Here is a 13,068-nt window from a genome sequence, read left to right as displayed (position 1 = left end):
TATTTCCTTTTACTTTCCTCTTGTCCCACTATCATGCTCAGCCTTTATTTGGGTTTCAGTAATTTCTCTCGGTTACATTGCCCTCCATCAATCCCTACCAGGTCTCTCACACCCTCCTTGCCACTAATTTTGCATCACTTGTTGTTTCCTTGTCCCTGGGTTGGTCAACACCACCTCCTTTCCCCCACCTCCCCTTCTCCCATGTCCACCTGGAACCATCGGTCCCATTGTTTTCTCCTCCAGACTGTTCATCCAGCCTATCTTATCTAGATAGATCTGCAGAGATAATAATATGCACCAAAAAAAAGACAGAGCAAAGCAAAGCGACAAAAGAAAACAAAATGATGACAACAAGAAAACCAAAGGCAAAATAAATTAATTAATTAAAATTAAAAAAAATAAAAACCTGTAAATAGTTCAAGGTCTGTTTGTTGACCTCTAAGAGCGTCCTCCAGTCGAGCCTGATGGGGTGCCATGCCCTGGCCCCAAAGTCTATCCTTGGCACTCCCTCGGGACCTCCCTGCTCTGCCTCCCCTGCTGCTCTGCTGCACACCCTTAGTGTTTTGCCTCGGTGTGGTGGGGTCAGACAGGGCCAATCCCGACACTGAGTCTCCAATGTTGTCTCCCATAGGGCCATGGGTCCATGGAACGTGGTGAGACAATTATTTTTAAAACATTTTATGTGATGTTAAGGGAGAAATGAACACAGTAGCTAGAGGGGGAAGGAGGATTGGTAGGCTTTATTTTAAAATTGGAGAGATATTGGTGGGATTGATCTAGTAGAGAGGGAGAAATTGATAATACAGGAGAGGATGGGGGCACCATATTTTTATGCAGGTAAATGGAATGAGATAAAGTGAAAAACTGGAGAGATGGGCCTTAGTTGGGAGGACAGTCAACCCATTGTCCTAAGTGCCTAGGCAGATTATGTGAACATGAATAATGTGAGTGAGTTTGTGGAAGTTTACTGCATAGCATGAGCTTAGAGTGAGAATCGGGGAAAATATATTGGAGACTTAAGGATAAGGGGTAAGATGTAAAAAAGATCCCAAGGAAAGGGGACGAGTCAGTGGAACACAGAGATCTAACATGGCTGTTCTGCAGACGAGAAGGCTCACTTGAGGGAGCAAGCAAGACCACACTCATGCTTTTCTGACTCTGTGCCTAACACCTCATCTCACTTTATCTCAGCCAAAAGGCCAAGGAGCACTCTCACACCTCATCTCTCACAACTACCTTCTGCTATTCTCCACTGTGATTCTGTAAACATGCCAAGCGAACTCTATTCCCGGGCCTTTGCATTTCCTGCCCTCTGCCTGGCAATGTTTCTCTCAGGCTTTAGATTTGTTTCCCTACAGAGAAGACTTCTTTGACTACCCCAGCTAGAATAGCTTTCCCCACTCAATCTACCATATTATTGTTTTATCTTCTGATTAGCATTATTATGATCATCTTGTTTACTATTCTAATAATTTATTATCTCTTGCTCTTCACAATAGAATACAGTGCCGACAAAAAAGTCTGGCATGGAGTAGATGTTCAATAAATATTAACTGTCTGGTCCTCCCTGTGGCAGTCAGATATTATGTCAACTAGATACTCTTGGCTAGGGACAGTCTAACCTGTCAATCAAATGGCAGCTTGAAGAGGCCTCTTTGAGGGTGCAGCCTTCTTATAAAAGTGAGAGAAACAGGAAACTTTTTCAGGCCCTCTGCCTCCTGCCTGTTGGGATGCTCTGCCTCCAGGGGGAGCTCCAAGTGGGCCGCCTGGCCCTGCGAGTTGTTGGCATCCTGCCAGGGTTCCACTGACCTTGGATCCACCCAATTCTGCACCCACTGGCCTGTCATCCTCTGCTTCTAAGCTCGTCATTCTGCATCACCAACATGCGGTTATGTGAGTATGAAGAAGGACTTACAGACTAGCATCGGATTTACGGACTTGAGTTGCACTGGGCTGGACTATCTTCTTGATATATAACTACTTCTTAATCTAAATCTCTTTTTAATGCATAGATGAGTGTCCTGGATTTGATTCTGTGGTCAGCCCAGCCTAATACACTCCCTATGTTTACCATCCAAATCTCTGTCTGTCCTTCCCTGTCCCAACAACCCTCTGCCTGCTTAACAATCACATCTTCCTACTTTGCTTCCTGACAGCCCTGTGCCAGGGAAACCAACCTTCCTACATTCTCAACCTCTTTACTAAATACTTCAATTCATTCTCTTGCCCCTCAGGGCTCACACATGAGCATGAGCGCATAGGACTGGGAGGTGAGGTTGATGTTCTTTTTGCTCTCCCCTGTTGCTTCTAGATGCAAATTTCTCCTTGCAGCTCTCCTCTCCTCCAACCTTCCAGTGAGCGAGTGAGACGCTCACGCGATCTGGATTTACAATCCTTCCCTTTCAGTGTTGCTGTCCTCTTGAAACGTCCATCTACTCCTCGGCTTAATCTAGAGTTTGCTACTGTTTTTCAGGGTTCCTCTAGAAAACAATCTTTGGAGTTTCACTGCTGCAGAGTGGGTGTGCTCTCTTATTATTTGAGCACCTAGCATGGCGTAGTGGTTACGTATTAGGACTGCTAATCACAAAGTCAGCAGTTCGAAACTACCAGCTGCTTCATGGGAGAAAGACCAGGCTTTCTACTCCAGGACAGAGTTATAGTCTTGGAAACCCACAGGGATAGTTCTACCCTGTCCTATAGTGTCATTCGGAGTCCTAATCAACTCGATGGCAGTGAGCGAGTTTGTGAAGTCATGGATTACAATAGAGGGACAAACAAACAACCAATGGAAACATACCTGTTTTTTAGAGCTTGGGGAGATTTACTCATCCCATAATCCCAGAGTTGCTCCACTGCGGCGACATAATAGTGTCGTGGTTCCTTTTTAAAGCTGCGAGGACCTTGCTTTTCATCCTCGTCATAAATGTCAAAGTCTTCGGTCTTCATTTCATTTGAGAGGTAATCATCATAGTCTAGTTTGTCTTGCTCTTGTAGAAAAGCTATAAGGGTTGTTTCCCTTAAATGATGGTGTTTCATGGCCAGCGGGTCTTCAGAGTCTAACTGTCCAGTCTCCCTTGGCTTTGGCCAAGCGGCTTCTGTTTGAAGCCTATCTTGTCCCTCATTGATCACTTCTAGTTTATGGTTGCTGTCACAATGGTTCAGGGGACAAAGGGTGTCTGTTGTATGAAAAGCTGTGTTTGGGGGTGACTTCTCTTGGGATTGCCACTCTTCTCTTGATGTCTGGGCAGCATACTGGTTATCCAGAGCAAGGGCACCAGGTAGCATGGGGAGAATCTTGTTAGGGTTTTCTGTTGTCCCTTTCAGAAAAGGCATGTTTCCAGGTCTGTTGCCTTCACTCAATGTAACAGCCCCCTGTGTTTTTTTACGGGAGATGTCTTGCATGAGACTCAGGTGGCCAGGAGAACCATTAGTGGGGAAAGTGTCCTCCTGATAAAGATGAATTTGAGGAAGCAATTCAACTTTTCCAGCTAGTTCAGGTTTCAAGGGAAAACTGTTGTCACGTTTCTCATGCTTGTGTGGGTCTGGGGCATTTTCTTGGCCTCTAATCGTCTCCAAAGTGAGGATAGCTGAAGAAAGGTTATTTTTTTCAACTTCTTGTAATAAGTTATTACTTTGTTGGAGACTAGAACTCTTCTCGCTAAAATTTGAATGATAGGCAGATGATAGAAACCGAGAAGAGGTGTCCTGGGATGCTATCCTGGTCAGGTCTGCAGAGCTAACTGTTGGAAGTGCCATGGGTAATGCGGAGTCATGACTTCTTAGAGAATGATCTGTGGTCATTTTCTCTTTTTCATTGTAGTGTACCTTTGTGAGGGGGCCTTGGGTCAAATTCTTCACGCTTCTTGAATGCTGGGTTGAGGTGTCATTTTCAAACTCCTTTCCTTCTAGAGAGGATCCAAATTGTCTCAAAGTCCACTTATCATGTTGAGTGATAACATTCTCCCGACTTGGATTAGAAGACATCCCTGTGGGGTTCGGATGGTTCTCAATCATTTGCTTCGTTTTATTTCTCAAGCCTTCCAAGTTTGTTTGCTCCCTCCCTTTTAGGAAGTGGGCATTGGGAAGCCCGGATCTGTTTGCTGAATTAGTCAATGACATTGTAACATTTTGCCTAGTGCTTAGTAAGAGGAGTGTCTTCAGGAAATTCTTAGCACCAGAGACTGGAACCACTGCATTCCTTTGTCTTAATGTTTCGTTACGGACCTGATTTGGGGTTTCATTTTTTTGCACGTTAGTCAAATTTGTAAAAAATAATCTACTGTTTGGAAAAATCATCTCTTGGAATCCTGTGTCTTTTGAAAATTCATCCTTTCCTGCTGCCACCTTACTTGTCTCTGACAAATTCTGATCTTTCCCAGAATTTTCTAAGCTCAAGGCTATGAGCTGCTTTGCACTGGGCCCTTTTTCTGAGCTCGAGGAGTTCCTTCCAGGGGTGCTTGTAGTCCAATGTGCTGAATCTGGGTGTTCTGCATCTGGCGACGCAAGCGCCCTTTTCATGTGGTTAACTGTTTCCTCATCTTTTGACGAAATGGTTTTATTTGATACATGATTTAACCCCAAATAGGTTGTATTTCTATCTATAAACATTTCATTATGAATCAAAGCAGTCACTTCTTGAAACTCAGTATTATTTTCTAATATTCCTGATGTAAGATTCTTAGTTACTAATGTCGGGTCATCAATGCGAGTCTTTCCATTTGTCCTTGAGTTATTGGGTGCTTTGCTTGCCTTTACTAAAGAAATATTACCTTTTAATACAGCTTCATCTTTGATCAAAGAAGCATATCCATGACCTTCATTCTCTTTAAATAAGTTACTACTCTCCATTGGTGATATCTTTTTTCCAGGTGAACTTTCTAGACTACTCCCGAAAGCTACTTGTAACAACGTAGAATCATTATCTCTTTCACTCACACGCAAAGGTACACCAGACCCAATAAGAGGAGAGGACTTGGTTTCCGGTTGACCACTAAGGTGAACTGGTGTCCTGAGGGATCCTAAGGAGTCTGTCGTTTCAGTGTCTGCTGGCAAGTTGTTTGTTGAATTTACTGGTGAAATTGCATTATTTGATGAAGTAGAAAAATTTAAATCAAGTTTCAAGTTTTCTCTGAGGGAGCTCTGATGGAGCTCTGGCTTGAGGTGTGTCACTTCAGATGGGCTCTCCTTACTTTCTCTTCTTTCCGGGGAAAGGTCATCAGGAATAGTCTCATAGTTAGCTTCTTGGATACCAGATGAGGATAAGCCATGTGGAGCAGTGCTCTGTCCCAAAAGCAGCAACGAATCACTAGAGAAGAGATTTTGTGTCTTAAGCAGCTGTGTTTTCTCTCCAAACTGAGGGTCGAGATTCTCTAGGTCATATTCTGGAATGGTGGTGGCCTCGATTTGATTTTGTCTAGAGTTAAGATTCCTTGAACTCCTGGAAAAGGCTCTAGGTTCAATGATACTATTTTCAGTCAGCAAATTGATTGGAATATCTTCATATATGTTTTCATATTCATCTATGTTCTTGTCGCAACTAGAAACGTTCAGTAAGGCTGTCATGCCTCTGTTTCGAAACTCTGAGTTGTGGCACCCGAGAACCCAAAGACCTGGAGACAAGGGAGAACAAGACTCGGGTTACTCATCACCCAAATTCTTTGTTCCCAGGTCATCCCCATTCCCTAAGCCGTGCCATTATGTCATAGGCCAGAGGATTAAATGCCTGACATGGGTGGCAGGAGTCCAACAATGGTAGTGAACGGTGTTTGGTTTGGTTGGGTTTGCAATGCTTCACTTGTGTTCTACCTTTTTGTGACCCCAAGGAAGGACTGTGATGAAAAAGAACAGATATTGAAATCAGAATGTAGAAATGTAATGAATATATGCAGTAGTGGAGAGTTTTATTAGTCTCCCAGGACTCTTGGATGATGACTAATTCAGGGAAGTTTTCACATAGGATGGATGTGACTGCTGTGTATCATAGGCTGTCTGGTTCACATGCTAGCTGTACCATCTACTGGCTGTATTTCTTTAGGCAAGTCACATAAGGTCGTGGCACTCCAATTTTCTAATTTGTAAGTGAATCTACTAGTATCTACCAGGATATAGGGGATTCAAATCACGTATCACAATGCTAGGATTCACCTTCACCAGTTTGCAGCATAAGTAAGTGTGAGGGAGCCCGTTAGGTCTAGGATCCAACTAACACAAAACACTCACCACAGTAATAATTTCTACTATGAAAAGGATTATCTGAGTAAAATAATACAATGAATTACAATATGCCAATTCCACATTGGTAAGGTAAATCTGTAAGCATAAGCTTTCTTCTGAGGGAAGCCTTTCCTAACAGTACGAGGGGGCATCCACCCCCCAAAAAAGGAAAAAAGATCCACTGGGTGGAGCTTTTGTGAAATGCATTTTTCCCATTAGGCGAGCATTGAGCAACTCGCTCTGGGTTAATGCACCACGTGGCATCACCTGGGACGGTTCTCTCTGGTCACAGTGAATTTTTTCATGAAAGCAGATTCGCTGGAACCTCGTTTTTGTGATGGCTAATTTAAGGGAACAGTGTTTGGCTGTAAAATTTTGTTTCCTGCTCGGGAAAAATGCCGCAGAAATTGTTGTAATGTTGAACACAGCTTACAAGGACAGCGCTATGGGAAAAACTCAAGTGTACGAGTGGTTTTCTTGTTTCAAAACAAGTGAAATGTCGATTGATGACCAACTTCCTTCTGGACATCCGTCAGCTTCCCGAACAGAAGAAAATGTCAACTTACAGTGCATTTGGAGTTCGTTCCACCAGATCAGACTGTTAATCAAGCTTTCTCTTTAGAGGTTGTGAAAAGACTGCATAACAGTGTGCGACAAAGAAGGCCTGACTTGTGGCAGACGGGGGACTGTTTTTGCCACCACGACAATGCACCTGCTCACACAGCCATTTCAGTGTGCCAGTTTGGGGCAAAAAACAGCATGTCTCACTTGACCCCCACACCTGACTCACTTGACTTGGCTCCATGCGACTTTTTTTGTGTTTCCACGCATGCAGAGAGGCATGGAAGGACAGTGATTTGACGACATAGAAGAGGTGAAGACAAAAACGAGGGAAGTGCTGTCAGCCATCCAAACAGGTGAGTTTGAAAAATGTTTCCAAGAATGGAATTGCAGATATGACAAATGTATTAATGTAATGGAGAGTATGCTGAAGGTGATAAGATTGTTTTGTAAAACTAAAACAATTAAATACATAACTTAAAAAACTCTGTGAGATAACGGGATGCCCATTGAAAAAGGTCTTCGTGGTTCAATAAATATTAGAATCATTGAACATTCTATCCAACTGGAAACTCTATGTTGAGCCAAATTAGCAATTAAAAGAAAAAAGAAATGATTGAAATATTGAATTGTATGGTATGTGGATTAAGTGCCAATAAAAATGTAAAAATGAAGTTCTTCATTGCAAAAAGATCTTTTCTAACCTGCAAAGTCTCATAAAATCTACCTCTATTGCAGTTATTCTCAAAATATCATTACAAAAAGTTATCCACTGAAATAAAGGAGTTTATATTGTTTTAACTGAAATCATGGGTTGCAAGAGCCAGGTACCTATCCCGAGGAAGGGTGAACAAAGTCCCAAGTTGATAGCAGAGCCTGAGATATACAGAGAACCAGCCAGGATTAGAGTAGCAACACACTTATTTCTAGAAAGGCAGTTTCCTAACAAAGAATAACATGGTCTATGATAGATCTCTTGGGGGGGGGGGGGAGGAAGATGATAACTAAGAGAACAGAAGAACAATTAGAAGTTCCAGTTAAACATGTTCTGAAACAAACAAACAAAATATAATCCTATTGGTTCCAAGGTGAAGAACAGTTGCAGCATTACAAAAATGTGATTTTACTAAAAATAGGGGCATAACTATATCATACTTTGGGGACTGCCAGCCTTATTTCATGTGATTTCAAGCACAATTTTGATAGTGAGACCCCTATTGGGTCAGGGTAGACCAGTATTGGAGCAGAAATGAATAGTTTTTAAGTAAGACTTTGACTCTTAAAATTTGAAATAATTGAGATCAAAGGAATCTTCCCCTTTTCCCCCTAAGGAGGGCAGTGCATCTCATCATTCCCCCTAAGATCAGAAAAAGGAAAATGAGCTTTCAGAAAAAACATGGAGTGACATACACCAAGTTGGTAATAGGATTTAACTCTGGAATTGGGAATGATAGATACAAATATCACTGAATTTTTGCAATCAAAACATCTCATTGTATTATAGTGTAACAGACAAAACAACACACTTTCACTATCACTAACAAACTGAAAACAGACAGATTAAAGAAGAGTTAATTCTATGATGAAAACTCAACAAAATAATCAATTTAAATATAAGAAACTCCGATATACAAAATTTATAATAAGGGGACTATAATCACAGATATAAAGGAAACTAAAAGAATTATAATCCTTTAGAAACTCCTTTTCCAATTTGCTCCTTCAACTCCTGACATGTGGCCAACCTTCTGCCTCGGTGATTTAATCATTGCTTCCCAAAAACTACAATTATGGAACTAGCTGCTATCAAACTAACCCAGAGTAACTCAGCTGGTCACAACAGACCAAGCTCTTTACCCAGTCAATGCTCCTACAATATTCCTAGTATGGAATATTAAGCAACCTCTCTAAATGATGAGATGCAACTGTCCTTATTGGCATAGAAAAATACCAAATACTTTAAGTGAGGAAAAGCAGGTATCAAAAGACACAGAATGGAAGCCCACGGCCTGTAGATTTCATGACGATTGTACAACATTGAGAATGTACTAGAAGCCATGGAATCATGCACTTCCAAATGGTGAATGTTCGTTGTTGTTGGGTGCTGTTGAGTCCGTTTCTGACTCATAGCAACTCTATGTTCAACAGCACAAAACACTGCCCTGTCCTGCTCTATCCTCACAGTAGTTGCGATGGTTGAGCCCATTGTTGCAGCCACTGTGTCTACCGATCTTGTCAAGGACCTGTCTCTTGTTTCGAAGAACATTGCAACTTTCTCATGTGGAGAAGCTAATGGGTTCCAACAGCTGACCTTTCAGTGAACAGACAAATGCCTTCCCCTGGGATACCCCAGGGAACGTGTGATTGTTGTAGGTAGGTTCCAGCCACTGAATTCTGACTCAGAGCCACCCGACGTACAGCACAATGAAGCACTGCTCCGTCCTGAGCTGTCCTCACAGGTGTTCTTCTGCTCGAGTTCATTGTTGCAGTCACTGCATTAATCCATCTCTGGAAGGATCTGCTTCTTCTTTGCTGACCCTCTACTTTACCAGGCAGGACTGGACCCACTTGAAAATGTATCCGAAGTATGTAAGTAGTAAGTGTTGTCACCCTCATGCCTAGAGTGCACGCTACCTTCTTTCAAGACAGATTTGTTCATTCTTCTGGCAGTCCACGGCCTATCTGATATTCTTCCCCAGCAGCAGAGTGCAGACGTATCCATAGTGAAGGATGTAGTCTTTGATGTTCATCAGTAAAGTCCTGCTCACTTTCAGCAAGCAAGGTTGTGTGGTCTGCGTGTCACAGGTTGCTAAGGAGTCTTCCTCCAAGGTTATCCATAGTTTGTCATGATCCTCACAGCCGAATGTCTTCAGAGAGTCAATAAAACACAATCAAATCATCTTCTTTTATCCTCAGCCAAGATCCATCTGACATCAGCAATAATATCCCTTGTTCCACACCCTTTTCAGAATCCGGCCTGAACCTCGGGCAGCTCCCTATTGATGTAGTGCTACAACTGTTCTGAATTCTCTTTAGCAATATTTTACTTGCATGTGATATGGATGATATGGTTCCATGATTTCTGCATTAGACTTAGTCACTTTTCTTTTTGGAATAAGTACGAATATGGATCTCTTCCAGTCAGTTGGCCGGGTAGCTGTCTTCCAAATTTCTTGGCATAGGCCAGTGAGTGCTTCTAGTACTTCATCAGCTTGTTGCAACATTGGAATTCCATCGATTCCTGGAGCCTTCAGTTTGATTTGGAATTCTACATTTAGTATCATTAGTTCTTAATCATATGCTACCTCCTGAAATGGTTACATGTCAACCAGTTATACTTGATGTTTCTTGCATCATTCGATATTTTGTCCATGTCGTTATTGTCATTAGGTGCCATAGAGTCAGTTCCAACCCATAGTGACCCTATGCACAGCAGAATGAAGCCTTACCCTGTCCTGCATCATCCTCACCATTGTTGTTCTGTTCGAACCCATTGATGCAGCCACTGTGTCCATCCATCTCATTGAGGGCCTTCCTCTTTATCTCTGCCCCTCTAACTTACCAAGTACGATGTCCTTCTCCACGGACTAGGCTGTCCTGATAACACGTCCAAAGGACGTAAGAAAGAGTCTCACCATCCTTGCCTCTGAGGAGCATTCTGGCCATACTTCTTGGAGACAGGATGGTTTGTCCTTTTGGCAGTCGCTGGTGAGCCAGCACCTTCTTCTCCAGCACATGCAAATGCATCAATTCTTCTCTGATCTTCCCTATTCAATGTCCACGTTCACAGACACACCTTGGTCCTCAAATTGCCATCCTTACTGTTCAACATTTTCAAGAGGTCTTGTGCCGCAAATTTACATAATGCCATACGCCATTTCATCTGTAGGCTGCCGCTCTGTGAGCATTTATTATAAGGCCAAGTAAGAGAATATCCTTGGCAACTTCAATTTTTTCTTCATTTAGCATGATCTTACCTATTGGTCCAGTGGTGAGGATTTGGGTCTTCCTTACAGTGAGTTGTAGTCGATACTGAAGGCTGCAGTCCTTAATCTTCATCAGCAAGTGCCTGACATCCTCCTCGCTTTCAGCAAGCAAAGGTGTGTCATCTGCATACCACAGGTTGTTAAGAAGCCTCCCTCCAATCCTGATGCCACACTCTTCTCCATAGAATCCAGCTTCTCTGATTATGGACTCAGCAGACAGTTTGAATAAATATGTTGAGAGGCTACAACCCTGATGCACACCTTTCGCGATTTAAAAATAATAGCATCTTCACTGTTGCAACTCGAGGCTTGACATTTTTCCTTCAGCTCTTTCAGCTTTGAGCATACTAAGTGTGAGCTTTCTTTTGGTTTTCTAACCAGATTTCTTTGCGATTTTCATTGTAATACTTTACCCTGTCTTCTCAGGCTGCTCTTGAAAAGGTCCTGTTCAGCTCTTTTACCTCATTGTATCTCTACATTTAAGAGCAAGTTTAAGAGTCTCTTCTGCTACCTCTTTTCTTTCCTTTTTAATGAATTTTCACTTTTTCCGTAGAATGATGTTCTTGATATCTTTGGTCTCATCTGGTCTGTGGTCATTAGTGTTCAATACATCCACTCGGTTTTGAGATGGTCCCTAAATTCAAGTATGATAGACTGAAGGCTGGAATTGGGCTCTGGTGGACATGTTTTCATTTTCTTCAGCTTTATCCTGAACTTGGAACCCTGGGGGTTACGCCTAATGGCATAGTGGTTACGCGATCCACTTGGTTGGCAGTCCGAAACCACCTGCAGCTCTGCTGGAGAAAGACCAGGCTCTGTACCCCTGCAAACAGCTATACTCTTGAAAACCCACAGGGAGCCCCGATGAGTCACTATTGACTCGATAACAGTGGTTTATCCCGAACTTACATATGCGTGATCGGCAGTTGGTCCCTGGGCTGGCTTTCGCTGCTGATATTGAGCATCTCGATCTTATCTTCCCACAGATGTAGATAATTTGATTTCTGTGCATTCCATCTGGAGCACTCCATGTGTATAGTCTCCTTAGGTGTTGTTAGACAAAATTATTTGTGATAAAGAAGAGATTCAGCTTGTAAAATTCTGTCATGCAATGTCAAGCTGAATTCCTATCACCAAGGCCATATTTCTCAACTTCTATTTCTTCCTCTTTGTTTCCAACTTTTGCATTCCAACCACCAATAATTATCAATGTATCTTGATTGCATATTTGATCAATTTCAGACTGCAGAAGTTTATAAAAATCTTGAATTTCTTCATCACTAGCTTTAGTGGTTGGTTCATAAATTTGTGTAATACTCATATTAATTGGTTTTCCTGGTAGGTAGGTGGATATTTTTCTATCACTACTGGTGTAGTAGTTATGAGTTGGGCTGCAAACCACAAGCAGTTTAAAACCACCAGCCACTCCTCACGAGAAAGACTGGGCTTACAAACCTTGTTAAGACTTACAATCTTGGGAGGTCACAGGGGCAAGTCGGCATTGACTTCACGGCAATGAATTTGAGATAGCATCATACTTCGGGATCGATCTTGAAATGTTCTTTTTCATAAGGAATAGATTTGTCCTTCCCAGCATAGTAGACCATATCAGTGTCTAATTCAGAATGGCTACTACCAGTCCCATTTCAGATCACTGATATCTAGGCTATTGATCCTTATGCATTTCATTTAGTTTTTGACAGCTTCCAATTTTCCTAGATGTTTTCAGCAGTTTCTTTTCATTTTGAGTTGTGCTACATCAGAAAATGAAGATCCTAAACATTCCGCTCCTTCTTCATCATTAAGGTTGACTCTACTTTGAGAAGGCAGCTCTGTCTTCGTCATATCCGAATACCTTCCAACCTGAGGGGCTTATCTTCGGAACTGTATTAGACAATGTTCCACTGCTATCCATAACGTTTTCAGTGGTTACATTTTCACAAATGGACCATCTCTTCCTTTTTCCTAGTCTGTAAGCTCTGCTGAAACTTGTTCACTATGTATGACTCTTGGTATTTGAAATGCTAGTGACAAAGCCAACATCATAGCAAAAAACAAACCACAGATGAGTGGTGATGATCTGATAAAGACCAACCAAAACATCAAATGGAGTGAAGAGGTAGAAAGTTACTGATGACAATGATTTATTTTCTAGCTTCCTTGACTCTTGAATGGTTTCTGAAAAACTGTTCGGTCCACATGGCCAGCCCCACTATGAGACGTGATGCCCCTCACTGGCCCATGGCCCTGCGGGGGACAACACCAGTGACACAGTGTGGGAATTGCGCCTGATCTGACCCCGCCACGC

At 42.3% G+C, this 13,068-nt stretch overlaps 1 protein-coding gene across 1 annotated transcript in view; it reads right to left on the bottom strand.

The window, feature by feature from the left end:
• Positions 1-13,068, bottom strand: part of F8 (coagulation factor VIII) — a 120,769-nt gene that overhangs the window by 53,871 nt on the left and 53,830 nt on the right. The window contains exon 14 of the mRNA XM_045285497.1: positions 2,798-5,609. Within this exon, the coding sequence (XP_045141432.1) occupies positions 2,798-5,609 (2,812 nt within the window). The remainder of the gene's footprint in view (positions 1-2,797; positions 5,610-13,068) is intronic.

Source organism: Echinops telfairi, unplaced genomic scaffold (assembly GCF_000313985.2).
Source record: "Echinops telfairi isolate 266 unplaced genomic scaffold, ASM31398v2 ScPeMD7_7472;HRSCAF=8510, whole genome shotgun sequence".
Classification (NCBI taxonomy): Eukaryota; Metazoa; Chordata; class Mammalia; order Afrosoricida; family Tenrecidae; genus Echinops; species Echinops telfairi.
The sequence above is the reverse complement of the archived record's forward strand: the minus strand, read 5'-3'. Positions and strand labels throughout refer to the sequence as shown.